At 38.0% G+C, this 18,034-nt stretch overlaps 1 protein-coding gene and 1 pseudogene across 1 annotated transcript; both read left to right on the top strand.

The window, feature by feature from the left end:
- Nucleotides 1-5,664: 5,664 nt before the first annotated feature.
- LOC147856268 (aspartic proteinase nepenthesin-1-like) lies at nt 5,665-7,074 on the top strand. Its single transcript, XM_087329110.1, has one exon. The coding sequence runs from the start codon at nt 5,665-5,667 to the stop codon at nt 7,072-7,074; it is 1,410 nt and encodes a 469-aa protein (XP_087185236.1).
- A 7,827-nt stretch (nt 7,075-14,901) lies between these two features.
- On the top strand, nt 14,902-17,075 carry LOC147856267 (F-box/kelch-repeat protein At1g22040 pseudogene; annotated as a pseudogene).
- The last annotated feature ends 959 nt before the right edge of the window (nt 17,076-18,034 follow it).

The following is an 18,034-nucleotide window of genomic DNA, read 5'->3' as shown; positions in this document are numbered from 1 at the left end:
ACCAGTCCTAAGCTCTCATTGCTTATCTTGTATCCATTCTCTTTCTATCTTAATACACCCATTCTTCTCTTATGATTTCGTTCCTTTCTTCTTGTGTTCTCTTATATCCTTCTTCCATCACTCTAGCTTTTATTCTTGGTTTGGACAAGGACATAAAGGATTAACTTCTTACCTTACCTGATGATCCGAAATCTCTTACTGAAGCAATAAATCGGGTCATGCTATGTGATAATCGCTTATTTGAGCGACGTTCTGAACGCCAACAAATGTTACGCTTCAAATCAGAAAAAACATATGCTTCGGTGATCTCAACTGCACCACAAGTGTCAAAGCCCAATTTTATGGAAGGCCCCACGCCGATGGAAATCGAGATAACACGATGCCAAGGACCATTATCGAATGTTGAAAAGCAATGACATCAAGTGAATTATCTATGCTTATATTGTGGTGGTACATGACATATATAGTTGTGAATTGTCCACATAAACCAAGATGACACATTAACCAAGTAAGTGCCCATGACAACCCCATTTCAATTCTGCCTCACCTTCTCGTAACGTAAGTAGGCCTAGCAGCCCCTGCCATAAAAATACATTTGATGTCTTGAGCCAATTCGAAGTTAGGTTAAACAAGTAAGTCCACCAAAATAGGAGTCATTTGGTTGGACAGTCCTAGGCATATAACATTCGTCCCTAGTAGTGGTTCCATTGCATCAGGTCAAGTTGAGCTTACCACATCCAGGTGACATCGAGTCTCAGCTTTTGCCCTCTTAGATTCTGGAGCCAACTCTTGTTTCATGGATCATGACTTCGATATAATGCATAGTATCAAGTTCCATAAGCTCCTAAACCTAGTGTTCATTGGAGTCATTGATGAACACCCCATAGCATCATGTGATATAGTTGAAGCATCTGAACCAATTCTTGTAGTCCTAGGTAATTTAGCCAGTGTCATCTCATTCAACATCATTAGTAGTTCAGACCACTCTCTAGCTCTTGGTCTTCCATGGTTTGAGCTACATAACCCAACTATTGATTGGAGAAAAATATCTATTGAAAAGGTCATGGTACAGTTTGAGTCTCTTAAAACTCCAACAAAGGATTTGGGATTCCACAAGATTTCAATAAATTATCTCTATACATCACTTACGTGAGGAAGGAAGGAAGACATGTTTGCGTTCGCGGTTTTAACAACTCTCTCATCTAGTGTCTTGAAGATATACATTTTGGCTTACAAATATTCAAACTCACAACTTCTTGGTTTACGTGTTAAACCTTTAACCATTATAATAACATAAATGATGTATGTCATAATCATAGATTGACACATGCGTGATATTTGTGATATTCTCCATGCGCAATATTCTCAATATTCGAGAATACAAAATGGCCCCAAGAATATTAAAAAACCATTCGTTTTGTAAAATAAATATAAAAAATTATTTATTTATTTAAATAAATGTATTTCACCAAAAAAAAACAATTATTCATTAATAGATTATAGTGTCAAGAGAGTTTATGAAACTTATTTTAATTAATTAATTTTTTTTAAACGAATATTTTTATATTTATTATACAAATATAATTAGTATGAACTTTGAAGATATGATTAGTTTGAAGTACCATTTTTAATGTCAAGATAAAAATATCCATAAATTTTGAGGAAATAAAAAGTGAGGGATTAATGAGCCTTTATTTTATTTTATTTATTTATTTATAAAAAATAAAACGACTATACATTTATTATAAAAATTTAGTAGTGTCAAGTCCCCAAAGTCCCTCTTTTATTATACCTATTTATTGTTAAGTTCCTTTTTTTTTATCTTAGGAATTCTTTTTTAAAAAACGTTTTTTTTTTTGGGCGGGGAGGGGGTAAAACGAATACTCGACTACCCATTCATATTCGTACTCGTTTGCATTCGAATGGGAATCCCCACGAATGCGAATATGTCAATCTATGGTCATAATAATTATATTATTAGTTATTACAAGATATTTAGAGTATTCTAGAAAATTCTAGAGTATTCTAGAACATTCCATGATTATCTTAAATATCATAAATATCTAATTTAATATTCTAGAACATTCTAGAATACTCAATAAGAACCTATAACTAGGTGTTTATACCTTCATCACAACTCATTCGGTTTAACTACCAAAGAATTCTCTGACGTGTTCGATAAGGTGAAAGCCAATAGACTACTAGAGCATCGACCATATGATTGCCCGATTGATTTGCAACCAGGAAAAGAGCCTCCACGAGAGCCAATTTATAACCTTTCGCCCACAAAGTTAGAGGTTGTTCAAGAATATATCGATGAGAACCTGGCAAATGGTTTTATCCAACATTCAAGATCTCTTGTTGGTGCACCCATCTTTTTCGTTAAGAAGAAAGATGGCTCACTTTGTATGGTCATGGATTAGGGCCTCATGTTTCATCACAAAGGCCGGGCCAAATCCATCTTTGGAACCGGATCCTTCTGGTCCCTCAAAATATTTCACGAAGTTAGATCTTCAAGGTGCCTACAACCTTGTTCAAATTGATCCTAGGAATGAATGGAAGACTACTTTCTGCACTCGCTACGACCATTTTGAGTATACAATGACGCCATTTGGTCTCACAAATGCACCAACAGTTTTTCAACATATGGCGAATGACATTTTGTGGGACCTCCTCGATATCTTCATCATAGTTTACATGGATGATATCTTGATTTACTCAAAAACTTAAGAGGAGCATGATATACATGTTCGCCAAGTTTTGCAATGGTTGCGAGAATATGGTCTCTCTGCAAAATTGGAGAAGTGTAGTTTCGACCAGTGTCAAGTGGAATTTTTGGGGTACATAGTCTCTTCAAATGGCATCTCTATGGATCCAGCAAAGGTTTAAACAATTTTGGATTGGCAAACACCACAGTCTGTGCAATTTGTACAATGTTTTCTGGGGTTCTCAAACTTTTATCGTAGATTCATCAAAGATTATTCAAATATCGTATTGCCTCTCACTTAACTAACACAAAAGAATCCACCATTTGTATGGAGTACAAATGCAAACTCTGCATTTGAGGGTTTTAAATATTTATGATATTTAAGATAATCATGGAATATTCTAGAATGTTCTAAAATGTTCTAAAATACTCTAAATATCTTGTAATAAGTAATAATATAATTATTATAGGAAAGCGCTATTTCCCCCCCCCCCATTTTGGCTATTTGCCCCCCTAAATAGCACCCCCTTGTTTTGGCTAACCCCCCCACCCCAAAAAAAAAAATCCCTGATAGTTCTCACCTCAACATAGCTATCGCCACTGGCGACTTTATCTTCAATGTCAACGGCTCAATCAGTGACCTTTTCTTTTGTGATCAGAAGTCGGCAGATCTTGCCAGACGGTTCAATGTGGTGTTTGTCATGGATTGCACCTTCAAAACGAATAGATTCGGCATGTCGTTGCTCAACATCGTTGGAATTATGGCCACAAATAGCACGTTCAATGATGGATTTGCATTCATATGCAACGAGACGGAACCCATGTATGTTTGGGCATTGTAATCATTCAAATTTGCGACAAAGTCATCAGTAGTTGTAATTGATCGAGAACTTGCCTTGATGACTGCAATTGCTATCGTGTTCCCTTCTACAAAGAATTTGCTTTGCATCTGGCATATCAACAAAAACATTTTGGCCTATGCAACAATGAATTTGGCAAGCACCGATGACACAAACGCCTATATGGATGACTGGAACCAGCTTCTATACTCTTCCAACGAGCTAGATTTTGAGGCTAACTGGACCACATTTCAAACGAAATGGCGACCAAGTCATGATGCGTTGGTGCAGTATGTATACGAGACTTGTCTGATTCACAAAGACAAGATTGTACGTTATTGGACTGGTCACGTCCCCCACTTTGGAATGACCAGCACCTCTCACAGTGAATGTATCGGTGGGGGCGGAGGATAGCTATGCGAAGGCTGAGGTGAGAACTATCACAAAAAAACATTTTGGGGGTAGGGGGGTGGTTTAGCCAAAACAAGGGGGCGCTATTTAGGGGGGGGCAAATAGCGCTTTCCTTATTATAACTATATATCATACATGGTATTATAATGGTTAAAGGTTTAAAACATAGACCAAGAAGTTGTGGGTTTGAATCCTCATAAGTCAAAATGTTTGTCTTCATGACATCTATTGGTTGTTTTGCATCAGGTAAGTTGAGAATTAATAGCTCCAAAACAAAGGTTATCCTTGTAAGAAGTCTCCACAGGAATGCACCATACATTTTATACAATAATAAGCTACTTAAATTAATAGAACACTTCAAAGATTTTGGCCTTAAAGATTGAATGAAGGTGAGGGGAAATCTAAAATTTAGGGCTCTCAATATGTAGTTGTTTGACGCATTGGTAACACCATTACATTTCTATGTGATGAAGTATGAGGTAGTAACATGATTGCACCAAACTACAAAACCATCTTCAGCCCCGGACAAGTTTGTGAATAGAGTATCATACTCTAATGTAATGATCCACCGTCATTCACATTTGAGTTCTCTTTCCCCATATCTTCATCAAAGACGTGTTTACTCTCAGTCACAAGTTCACCATCATTTACAATGTCTATTCTTAATCAATTGTGCATCAAATGCGCACTCTCACATTCTCAAACATCTAGAGTCGCTTCCCAACTCCAGACATTAGGATAAAGTGTTTCACATTGGTGTTGTGGGTTATATTTGATATTTGATGATTATAGTAAAAGTATTGATATCATATATTACACACACAACATTGTTTGTTGCCACAATTAAGGTTAGTAAGTGATAACGAGCTCTAGTGAATTGAATTTTTTATCGTCATAAAAGGTCCATTTTTTAAGTGAATGATCTAAAGCAAAAATGTCACCAAGTGCCATTTTCAAAGCTTGGAAAAGAGAAAAATGTGGTAACTAATATCATATGATCATGTTACTTGCCGAAAACTTTTATAAACTTATGACTCCTAACTGTTAAGATTTGTAGGTGATGCCACGATCATCATGTATTCACTTTTGGGGAATGTTTTGTGTAACATTCACAACCTCGAACATATTAGTGTCAACCCCTTCTTACTTTTTGCAATCAATCCCTTTACAATAAATATATGTTGCACAACCATTAATCTTTTTTATGTCACACATACAAGACCAAGTCTCCATCCAGATGTTGTGAATGTAGCCTAGCCTCATTTGGATGAAAACAAAAGGAAGGACAAAAGATGAAGTAAGTGGGTTTGGTAGATAATAGCATGTGAAAAGGGTAACACAAATTTGTGAAGGAAGGCCAAGGGGAAATAAAGGTAATGTCATGGATACAATGAGTATATATTGGTAGCACGAAGATGAAAGACAAGGAGAAGGAAGTGGAAAAAGGAAGATGGGAACATGTAACGGTGCTTAAAATGATGAAATGATATTGGGGTAAAGTAAGATATGCAAAAATGAATGAATGGATCAAAGGAAACGGTTGATTAAATAGTTGAGAGGTATAAAAAGACGAAGTATGGAATTGTAAACTCCAAGGTTTAGGATGAAGAATGAATATTAGAAGCATAATGCATTAGGAGGTATTATTTTGTTTCTAATATTTTATTATAAACTATATTCAGAATTATACCATAATTGTATAGCATAATGTGTGAGAAAATGAGTGCCCTCTGGTTTTGTGCACTCATTTTAATGCTTATGACCAATGTAAATGCTATTAGCAATGGGACATCTAAAAGTGATGTGGATTTGGATGTCCCACATGCGGCTTCCAACGACAAGTTGAAGCCAAGTGGCATTAAGGTACGTGGATGGGAAACAATTATGACCAATAAGTCGACTCCAAGTCACACTTTTCGACTAGAGTTTTCTCATCAAGACATGGACAACGGGCCATTGAATATCACCAAGATGCGACTTCTCATGGAACGTAGTGAAAAACGACGTCATCAAATTGTCCTTGCCTTTAGGTTACCACCCTCATTACCTCCTACATTCCGAACCTCCATTGTCTCTGGTGAAGGAGCCTTCCTTACAACATCTCCAACAACAGGAACACCAGGCATCGGTTTCACAGCATTGATCGACACCGGAAGTGACTTGATATGGAGGCAATGTGAGCCATGCCAACATTGCTTCGATGAGGCACCAGGGAGTCACATCTTCGACCCTTCGAGGTCCTCGACCTTTCGTCATGTATCATGTTATGCATCCCAATGCACTTCCCTCCCTCACTCGACATGTACAGCATATTCCTCGTGCTCCTATATCTACACCTATGGAGACAACTCCTACACCGCGGGGGACTTGGTGTCAGACACAATCACAATGCCCGATGCGACGGGACAACTAGTTTCTGTACCTGGGGTTGTATTTGGGTGCGGACATGACAACGAAAATAGCGACTTTGCAGGGGCTGATGGGTTGATTGGCTTGGGGCAAGGACCATTATCCCTCCTCTCACAACTACGAATCCCGAGATTCTCATATTGTCTACAATCAATTACAGACCCTCCATACCGAACAAGCCCATTATTTCTAGGTGGGGGAGCCACTCTAACGGGGTTAGTCCAATCGACACCACTAATTATTGACCAAACATCACGGACATTCTACTCTGTGGGGTTACGAGGAATTTCCGTGGGGGGAATAGAGACTTCGGTGCCAACAGATGATTTCTCAGGGGGTATAATTTTCGATTCGGGAACTACGGTGACATATTTGGTGGAATCAATATATGAGCCAGTGTTGCGGTTATTCCAAGAGCATATATCCGCAAGGCCAATCCCATACACTGGCACGGGATTGGACTTATGCTACGAGGAGATGCCAGTGCATGTGCCATCATTGACTTTTCATTTTGGGGGTGGGGCAGACATGGTGTTACCCGTGGAGAACTATTTCCTTAGTGTCGATGATGCTTTCTTTTGCTTGGCAATGGCGGGCTCGACAGACATCTCCATCTTTGGCAACATTCAACAACAAAATTTCCATATCTTATATGACCTCCAAGGTCAACGTTTGTCTTTTGCCCCTGCTTCTTGTGACACCCTCTAATATGATGCAAACATGCATGCGCACGCGCACACACACACACACCCAAAATAATCATTGCATTAAACTTCTCAGTCTCTCTATAGTTTTTTCCATATAACCCTAAGCCGTGCAACTTTCATCCCATACAACACCACTTGTCATACCCTAGTGTTAAGCATTTCCTACCCCCAAATAGTAGAGACTTCTCCAACATTAAACCATGCACTTTTATGACCTCTCAATATTTAAAATCTACTCTTATCAAGCCCCTTAAATTTTGGTTTTTTCCGATCTCTCTATAGTTTTTTCCATAACCCTAAGCCGTGCAACTTTCATCCCATACAACACCACTTGTCATACCCTAGTGTTAAGCATTTCCTACCCCCAAATAGTAGAGACTTCTCCAACATTAAACCATGCACTTTTATGACCCTCTCAATATTTAAAATCTACTCTTATCAAGCCCCTTAAATTTTGGTTTTTTCCAATCCATGAACTTGAAATATTATCAAACCCTACCCCTCCATTCAATCCTAAACTTTTGTCAATCTTAACATCTTTGGAATAATAGAACATTCACCTCAAACATTAGACCCAAAATACCTACAAATTTGTAAGCCCTAAATCCTACGAATTGTATACATGGATGCCATCTATGTCTCTATGTTCTTTAAACCTAAACCCCAAACCCTAGAATCTAGAGTTTTGTATGCCTTAGCACCCTAAACCCTAAAATCTAGAGTTTTTATATGTCTTTGCACCCAAAGCACACATAATAAAATGATTTACATGGTATCTATAGTAAATAATTGTATTGATGTATTGTTTTTATAAAACATAGTATACAAATCACCTTCTTATAAATTCATGGAAGTTGAGTGCTTAGTATGATTTCTTGGGAGGCCATTGGGAATGGGAAGTATAAGTGGTTTAATGAAGTATAAGTAGTGCATTAGACTAGGGTTCGATGTGAATGAGTATAACAAATTAATAGCTTGAGCTTAATTATTCCTAATATGATTCAAGTTTTATTTATCATGTAATGATCCATCCTTTCGCCGCGTGAAATGAATACGTGTCACGATTGTTTGAAAGCATGACCCACAAAAGTTTTTGTTTACATTGTTTATGAAATTCTTAAAGAGGATGTGTGTTGGTTCATCACATGACTCTCTTTCTAGACTATGATTTCATCCGCAATTAGCCTGAAGTTAGAATAGGTCAATTAATATGCTTTTCCATAACAAGTTTCATACTCCCAATCAATAAACCCCAAACGAGTTGTTCCTCAAAATGAAAGGAGGAAAGAAGAGAAAATAAGGAAACCATAGTTCTAATACAAGAGTTCTCTACATATCCAAAGAGAAGATTTCTCAATGTGTTTCAAGGCTAAAAATAGGGAGTTTCCATATTATAATGAATTTACTAAAGAGGAGCATGACATTGTTATAATCCTTCATGACAAATTGTTCTAAAATGTTGGCCTTGTTCAATTAGAGAATTTGAATTAGACTCTTTAAGATTATATGGTGTGCTTAAATTTTTGTTCATGTAATGCGACAATCCTCGTGACTCTTACGAAAGTATGGTTATATTAAGAGATTTTAGGTTGCGTAATTTAGTCACACCTTGATAGCATTTACATTACATGTGTTAAATGAAATGACTTGTGGGAACTTGCCTAGCTATCTAGATCTACGTCAATGCCAATATCGTAAATGATTGGTGCAAATTGTAATCAATCAATATCAACATGTACCATACATTTCTTGTGCCTCTATGATTGTCCTTCTAGAAAGTGGCCTAAAGATTAAGAAACAAATAATGTACAAATTAAACAAAGCTATTCACTTTCGAAAAGTGCTTATTTTGCCCATGAGTACAATAAGGAAAGAGGCATGTGCTAGTTTTGGACTTTAGGAGCAGTTGAAAGTAATGGCTTGATTAATCAATCAAAATCGACCATATATCCATGTTAAGATTGTTGAATTCGCGTGCAAACTCTTGGCTCTCATCCCCATTATATAAATAAACACATGTTTGAACTTTAGCACTACTGTTAGGAGGTACAATAATAATAATAACCCTCTTCCCCACGTAAACTCATCCAAACAGTTTGATCATATACTTGTGCAATAAAAAGCAATCAAGATTCAAGACTCCAACAATGGTTATAATATATTGAGGTTGGCATGTTTTTCGATAACGTAAAGAATGAAAATGATATCCATTGCCCTTTAAAAGGAAGCCCCAACAAGGTACCACACTTGCTCAAAAATATCTTGGAACTTTAGCTAAACTACATCAATCAAAAAGCTAGGTATCAAGACGAAATGTGCACAATTGTTTTTGTGGAACTATGTCACACTTGTCTTGGATGACTCGTTTTTTAATTGCATTCATAAAGTTGGTGAGAAAGTAGTCCATCTTAAGTGAGACTAATGAAAGCATAAGTAAATGGTTTCATAGTCACAACTTAAAGACAAGTGGGTTCAATAAAGTATATCACTATTCATGTGTGTTTATTAACATATATTAATTTGCACAATTTGTATATAGGTGACATGGTTGTTAGGAGTAAATGGACCACAAATATTTTTCATTAAAATAGATCCACAGCTCCCGTTGCAAGAAATGCAATCTCTTTAAGGTATAAGGATGCAGAGCCCACTTATTTTCTCACAACATGCAACTTTTGTAAGGGTACACGGGATGAAAACGGATAATGAGTCAAATGTTCTAATTTAAATCAGAGGAACTATCCAATATCCACATGTTCCAATCTAGTTGTGTGGGGCATGTTGTCGTTAAATTCATGTGTATGGGCCATCAGATTTAGTATTGAATGTAAAAAGTGGTATTATGCTTCAAAGTGCAACAAATGGGTATGCATGAGACCATATGTTGCCCGTTAATAAATAAATAAAAGAGAAAAGTCTTTGTCGTAATGTGATTAAGGCCGATTAAATATTCTTATAGATAACACGATAAGTAGGGATATAGTAATTAGGCAATAACCATATTAACCTTTCGTTATAATTGCGTATAGTTAGAACATTGCATGCGGTCATTGTGGGGTTATAATCTGTAGAGAGGCCAATGTTCGAAGAAATAATGCCTACCAATAAGCTAGAGAATCTAGAGACTCTTTATGCCTACAAAAATTCCAAGGTGTGTTAACTCACCTCCAACCATCCACTAAAAAGGATACTTCGAAACAAGTGGTCAAGATCAAGAATGGAGGCTTGAAAGACCAAAGTTATAATATCAACGATTTTCTAAGAGCAAGGAAACTAAATGTCTCATGGCATGACGAATAAGCATGTTGCCCAATTTTTGTAGAGAAGTTGATGAAACCCAAATATCGATGTATCAATGTTCTAAGGGTTTTGTCTTCTCAAGTATATGTTATTATATCTTTATTAGTTGGAATTAATCAAAGATAAAACTTTATACTTTACATCATGAATGATCTCTTTTATTCCACGAACACTCGCATGATATAATTCCTTTCTTTTTTGTCTATTTATACACACTTACTTACATTATTTGTGTATTTGTGTATTTGTATGCCAAAAGGTGAGTGACCAATGGGACTCTTTAGAAGATGAGGATTTTTGTTAGCTTGTCTCTTATGGAGTTGGGGTTCCATTTTTGCTACCTAGTCTCTTATGAAATAAGGGACCCCATATCTAGAGAGAGTGCCCAATTTTGTGAAAAGTTGGAAGACGTGTTTTTTTATATCTCTTGAAAGAACACCGCCTTAAACACTCTTTTATTAGATTCATGCATTGTCGGAGAGAAACTTGAAACCTTTTCAGATTTATATCTTGTTCAATGAACAAGACAGTATGTCCATTGAGTTTGGTGTTGTATTGTTTGTATGTGTTGGAGATGAGAGAAACGAGCATCAAATTTTCAATAGTTACATCACAAAAAATACATTTGGAGAAAGTTGTACTTTCAATGTTTTGACTCTCATGAGCTTACATAATGTGTGACCCAAGCTTTGACTATTGTGGACATACCTTATGTATAAGCACAATGCTTTGTTTCTTTTATTGTTATGAGAATATGAGATATCTGGTCAATGCTTTGACTCCTGTGACCAACTATTCTTAGTAGTTAATATATTATTGGTGGGGAAACTCGATGTGAGGGGAAATGCACAAATAAAATATCTTAGTTGTGAATAACAACATTAGAAAATAGAACACAATTGTGCTTCCCAAAATAATCACAATTTAATAAATCTCACATTGGACCTATGGAAATCATAAATAATCACCTTGGGTCACAATTTGATTGCCCAAAATTTCATTCAATATGAGGTGTTTATTTTCACAGAGCAAAAATGCTCAACCTGCCTTGGTAAAAATCCATAAGGGTAGATAACTTTGGGATTTGATGTGCATGGAACTTTGGAAACTCGACTTCTGATTGTTGGTAACGTATGCAAGAAAAATATAATTTATGGAAAACTCCAATAGTAGAAAGAAAGATATATGTATTATCTACATTTTAACACCTATGATACCAAACAAAAGTTTACACCTTACGTGTTGTCTCGTCTTTGAGAGAAACAAACCAAAACAAATGGTACTAAGTAATAATAATAAAACGTAATTAAGATAAATAGCAACTAAAGAATCTTGTTATTTTTTGGAAAAAAGAAGAAGAAAGAATCTTGTTATCAATACATGTAAGATTCTCAAGTCAAATATATTGTAAATTTTGTCTTTCAAATATCTCTAGCATAGGTCAAATTTATTCATATGCTCCTACGCTTCTCCTCAATTGTAACAACACTCAATAGAAAAGGAGATATCTCAATCTAACATCTCCAAAAAAGCAAACTTTCCTCAAGAGCCAACAATTTCTTTGGCACCCCTTTGATTCATCATTTTCACACAAGCAATTACTTGTGTATACATCCCGCATAGTTACAAAGTTTGTCCAATCATTGTTCTGACTCAAATCCCATTGAGTCCATAGACCCCACCTAGGAATGCCAATCCCAAGGCTTAAATTCATTTAATAATGGAGGAACATAGGTATGATCCACAAGGAAAAGTTTAAATTCATGCAAACGGGATTTGTGGTTCATAACAAATCCATGTATTCGTCATGGATATGGGAAAGATGATAAGTTGCTATCTATCATGACCACATCAACCCTCTTTTTCATAACATTGTGAGACAAACAAATGCTTTACAACATTGCAATTTGGGCAACAATTCTTGAAGAAAACAATCAAGATCATTTCTTGCATCATGAGCATCCTTGCTTTCTTCGAACTGCAAGGTGAATGATGTGAGGGATAATTGTTTGACCAAGGTAGAGAGAGACATGCACGCAATGAATTGAATAATTTGAAATTTTAGAACATGAGACAACCCCCAATACTAGCTTAGTGTATAGTTAATAAACATCACTTATTCTCATGCATGAGAAAAAGCAAACGTTTGATTCAAGGGAGATAATAAGCTTTATGAAGCAAGATTGATGTTGTAAAATTAAAGCACATTTCAACACGTTTTCTTTTTTGTAATTAAACAATAAATCAAATAGCGATTCATAGTCATATCAAATCTACATACTACAATAAACATGATGTCCTTATAATTCATATATACTATGTGATTCTTACTAGATTTCCTTTGCAAAAACAGAGAAATAGTAATATTATATGCAATAGCCATCGAGAGAACTCTTAAGATGGTTTAGGTCACTGAAATCTCAAGGAAGGAATTAAATGTCTAGCTTACCATTTAAAAAACAGGTAGAGTTGAGCATTGACAAAGAAGAACAATATTTATGACATTGAAAAACATTGCAAGTCGTTCAAAGGTTTTTTGTTAGGAATGGGGAAATGTATTGCTTCCTTCTTTACCAAAAAATGTAAGTACTGAAAGTGAAGTATCTATTAACTCTATCACAGGATCACTTTAGAATAATCTACTATCAGTTTTGAACGAATGGATGTAGACAAGGATTATCCTTTGGGTAGTAAAGGCCAAACTGTGAACGAGATTAACAAGAAATTCACTCAGAACTTGCATTTGCTTGACAATTTTTTGTTCTTTGAATCACTCAAATATTTTTTTTGAGTATAAACCATGCAATGGTGGTTAGGGGAGCTCAACGTGATCAACTATACTTCTTGATGAAAGGGTAAAAGGGTGTGGTAGTTGAACACTTTATGTAATGATAGGCCACATTGTTACTGTTTTGTCTAGGTATTTGTTATGGGTAGTTGAACTCAAGGCAACGCTCCATTCCCATTCCCATTTGCCATTATTGTAGTAAATGCATACAACGCTACATTTTCATGGAGACGACCAACACATAATCATGATACAAAAGAGAGTAACTATAAAATTACTCATTGGTCGAAAAACAATAAATGATTTCATGATATGTTACCTAGTAAACGTGGGTAGATAGTCCACTTACTCCTCACATAAATGAAATAGAAGAGAAAAAGGAAGCAAGCCACTCACATATGGACATATCATCTGAGCGTGTAAAGTTATCTCATCATAGCATATGCTTAGTTTCCACACCTGCTTGGGTGCACCTTTATAGAACACGCTTCTAAGATTCTAAGTCAACTAGAGAAATAAAGATTGAATAACGTTGTGATGTCCAAGCATTGCGCTCGATGAAAGAAAGAAAATGTAAGTAATCTCTCTGTAAAAAATAAAAATGGAAGTTATTTTACAAGGAGGTACGAGAAAGAAAAAGAAGACTCAAGATGCTCAACCAAGACACACCAACTAATAGCCGGTTAGATACTGCACTAAATACGGAGGGCATACAATCAAAGCAACCCAGAAACATTGGGGAGTTGTTGATGGCACTAAGCAAAGTGCATGTGAGAGCAAGAAGGTGGATAAGTTGCAATCAACCACGCGATGGGGAAGACGTTACACTACGAACCAATTGAGGGGCGAACGAGCTTACAAGAGGATGGAAGGAGGTATTGGAGAGAAATCATTTGAAATCAAAGGCCAATGACACGAAGCTTCTTTGCAATAGTGTGACGACACTTGGAATATCGTGTCACCCTAGTGTCAATAAAAGAGGAGTCAGCGGTGAGGGCGGAGAGTTGGAGGGAGGGTGGGGAAGTGGGTGGGAAAAGGGCTAAAGGGCTAAAGTGGGGGGTAGGGGGGATGTTGACACTTGAAAAAGGAAAAACGTGGTGTGGCGGGGTCAGGAAGGGAAGCAGCAGTGGGAAAGCGATGCAAGTGATCTCTGACAAAACAAAACAAAAAGAGTCAGTACCAAGGGTGAGGAATTGTGAGTTCATTGGGGTCCCCTGAATGCGGACAAAAACGCCTCTGTGTGTGTGTGTGTGTGTGTGTGTGTGTGTGTGCGCGCCTCTCTCTGTTGGTAAGACAAAACACGATCAATAATAAAATCATCATCATCATCCCCTCTGTTTTAGGTAGGCACGTCTCTGTCGATGCAACACCCACACACATGCATTATTGGTTTTGTTTGCTAACCAAATGTAAGAAGGAGGAGGATATGAGGGCTCTAGACGGACGGACGGACGGAGGGCTCTGGACGGAACGGACGGACACTTTTGCTTGTTCACGAGTCATGACCTCCTCCTCCTCCTCCTCCTTTCTGTATTGAATGGCATGTGCTCATATGATGTGCATGTGCATGTGCATGTGCATGATGGGCATTCATTCATTCACATCCTCTCTCATCACCATCAATCACATCCTCTCTCATCACCTCCATCATCCGAGTCATCCCCCCCCCCCCAATATCTTCTTCTTCTTCTTCTTCTTCAAACTCACTCGTTCCCTCTCTCTCTCTCTCTCTCTCTCACTCAAATCAGTTCTTTCTTTTCGTCTCTAACTATTTTAGGCCTCCCCTGTTCCCCTGTTTCTCTCCCCTGTTCCTCCCCTGTTCCTTCCTTCCTTCCCTTCCGAGCTTCCATTAACATCTGCAGTCCCTCTTCACGACAGTAGTAGACTCTCGGGAGGAACCCTAATAACTCCACCTCTTCGTCTATGGGCGCCTACATAAGCGTATGCAACAAGCCATCGCCATCGCCATCACCATCACCATCACCATTCTATGCTTCATCACCACCATATCCATCATCATCATCATCATCATCATCATCATCAACAACAACATCACCATCGCCATCGCCATCGCCATCGCCATCGCCATCACCATCTCCACCGCCGCCGGCTTCCTCTCCATCCTCTTCTCAGAGAAAGAAGAAGCAACAACCAATCTCTGCCACCAGCTCGGAGAACCCACCCCTTATCCCATGTTTACCGGACGAGATCTCTCTACAGATCTTGGCCAGACTACCGAGGCACACCTTCCTCTCTCTCAAGCTTGTCTCGAGGAGCTGGCACGATGCCTTTGTCAGCCAAGAGATGTTCGACATCCGGAAAGATCTCGGCCTCTCGGAAGAATGGCTGTACATGCTCATCAGAGATGAGGAAGAGGACTCTCTCTCATGGCACGCGGTGGATCCCGTCTCAGGGAAGTGGCAGAGATTACCATCTCTACCCGAAGTTAGTCCTCTCCAGGAAGAAATTGTGGCTCAAGGAAGCAGCAATTATAACAGCAGCCATATACACAGTGGAGATAGTGGCTATGGATATGGATGGTGGAGATTCTCTAGCTTAAAGATAGCTGAGATTGTCAAGGGGTTGTTCACATGGAAAGACGGAACGGAAAAGATGTCTCCCTTGTGTGGATGCGCAGCAGGGGCATGGGCGGGGTATCTATATGTTCTCGGAGGCTTCTCGAGGGGGCGAGCCATTGCCAACATGTGGCGGTATGACCCGCGGACCAATGAATGGCAAGAATCCACCCCAATGTATGCTCCCCGAGCCTATTGCAAGACTGCTATTCTTAACAATAAGCTGTATGCATTGGGCGGTGTCGATAAGACCACTGGGAGTGGCATGGGCGGCAGCCTGATGCCTTTGAAATCAGCAGAGGTTTATGACCCTGTGGCTGATCTCTGGCGCCCTATCCCTAACATGCCCTTCTCTAAAGCTCAAACCTTGCCCTCACCGATTGTTGACGACATGCTTAAGCCAATTGCTACTGGGATTGCTTCTTTCCGAGGTAAGCTTTGCGTGCCACAAAGCTTGTATTCGTGGCCCTTCTTTATTGATGTGGGTGGCGAGGTTTTCGACCCTTCCTCTGAATCATGGGTAGAGATGCCTAAAGGAATGGGCGAGGAATGGCCAGCGAAGCAAGCAGGCACTAAGCTCAGTGTTGTCGTTAATGGGAGCTTGTATGCATTAGATCCTACCAGTTCCTCCTTAGATGGGAGCAAAATCAAGGTCTATGATGAAGAGTCTGATTCTTGGAAAGTTGTTCTAACCAAAGTGCCTATTATATTGGATTTTTCTGATTCCGAATCTCCTTATCTCCTTGCTGGGTTCAAGACAAGGTTACACGTGGTAACTAAAGACATCAATGATTGTATCGTTGTTCTACGTGCTGAGGCGGACAATGTATCTACTAATTCATCAGTTTCTGAAACTGAGAGTTGGAAGATTGTTGCAAGGAAGAAGTTTGGTTCGGTTGAGCTTGTTACATGCCAAGTTTTGGAGGTATGATATGATTTTGCATTGGAGCCTCCTTTTATTCACTCTGGTCAAGTAGAAGAGGCAATTGTTTCAACAATGTTTTTGTCGATTTTGGTCCATTCCAAACTGTTTATAACTGGTAAACTAACTGGTAAACTAACTTGTAAACGGACGGTTCCATACATTTGATAACTGGAGTTTACCAACACAAAATCAAATTTGTTCATAAAACACTGTTGTATGCATCGACTATTCCATAGCTTATATATTTATATTAGCTGGCATGAAGGACTATCAACAATGTGTTGGATCTGTCCCAGCCATTTTATGTTTTTTCTCTACATATGATAGAAGGGATTGTAACATTGGCGAATCGGGTATAAAATATTTGTACATGCAAACTTTCATGGAAGTCATTTGTGGGCTTGTTTATTGAAGATACTTGTGTTTATAATGTGGTAAACTCCTTCTAATAGATGAAAGCTGCCATGTATCCTTTCAAGTATGAGATTGTGCTGTTCTCTGGACTCTCAACAATGTGCTGGATATGTCCCAACCATTTCATGCCTTTTTTCTCTAGCTGTGAAAGAAATGATTGTAACATTAGTGAGTTAGTATCAAAAATTTGTGCGCAATCGGTTGTGGACATGTTTATTGATGGCACGTGTGTTTATCATGCCATCATCTCCCTGTATTGATTTTCGAGAGATTGACCTCTAATAGATGAAAAACTCCCCTATGTCATTCAATTATGAGATTGTGCCATCTTACACAACACACCAGAGAAGCCCATTATCAGGGTAATTTAGCAGATGTTGAAGTCTTGACTCAAGCAAGGCACTAATTTGGATTTATTTATTTGCTTAGCTTTTTGGATCTTTATTTCCTCCTGTTAAGGCTGGCCAATTCCTCAGGGGCAGAGGATGTTAGATTAGCCAAAGATTGCCAAATAATCAATCTCTCAATGCAAAAGAAATATATATCTCTCTAAGTTATCAGTATTAACCTTCAATGTCACAGTTTCTGGTCATGACAATGGATGGCCAATAAATTTAGACACTGGTGAATTGCATTGACGTTTTCACAAACTTGATTCGCACATATACTCACGTGGTGCATATTGTTTGAACATGTCCCTTTCATGCTGCTAGTGTTCACATGTTTTCAAATCCATCAAATGTTCATTTGGTACATGATGTAGAAACAAGAGTTGATGAGAACAAAGTAGAGTATTATCCTTTTCGAGGGGATGTTATAAACTATGCACAACAAAGAGAAAGGGGATCCTAGAATTACCTTTGAGATGGAAATGTATTGTGAGATGCAGAATTTTGAAGTGTTTCATGTAGGAAACTGGAAAACAATACTAGTCCATACACTGCAGAATAACTATAGA

The sequence above is a fragment of the Azolla caroliniana genome, unplaced genomic scaffold, assembly GCF_043228905.1.
Source record: "Azolla caroliniana isolate FFs.n. ecotype wild unplaced genomic scaffold, voAzoCaro1.0.p SCAF_13, whole genome shotgun sequence".
Classification (NCBI taxonomy): domain Eukaryota; kingdom Viridiplantae; phylum Streptophyta; class Polypodiopsida; order Salviniales; family Salviniaceae; genus Azolla; species Azolla caroliniana.
This window is presented reverse-complemented; position numbering and strand designations above follow the sequence as displayed.

Coding starts and splice junctions, on each gene's coding strand:
- LOC147856268 (XM_087329110.1), top strand. CDS start 5,665: ATGTGTGAGAAAATGAGTGCCCTCTGGTTTTGTGCACTCATTTTAATG.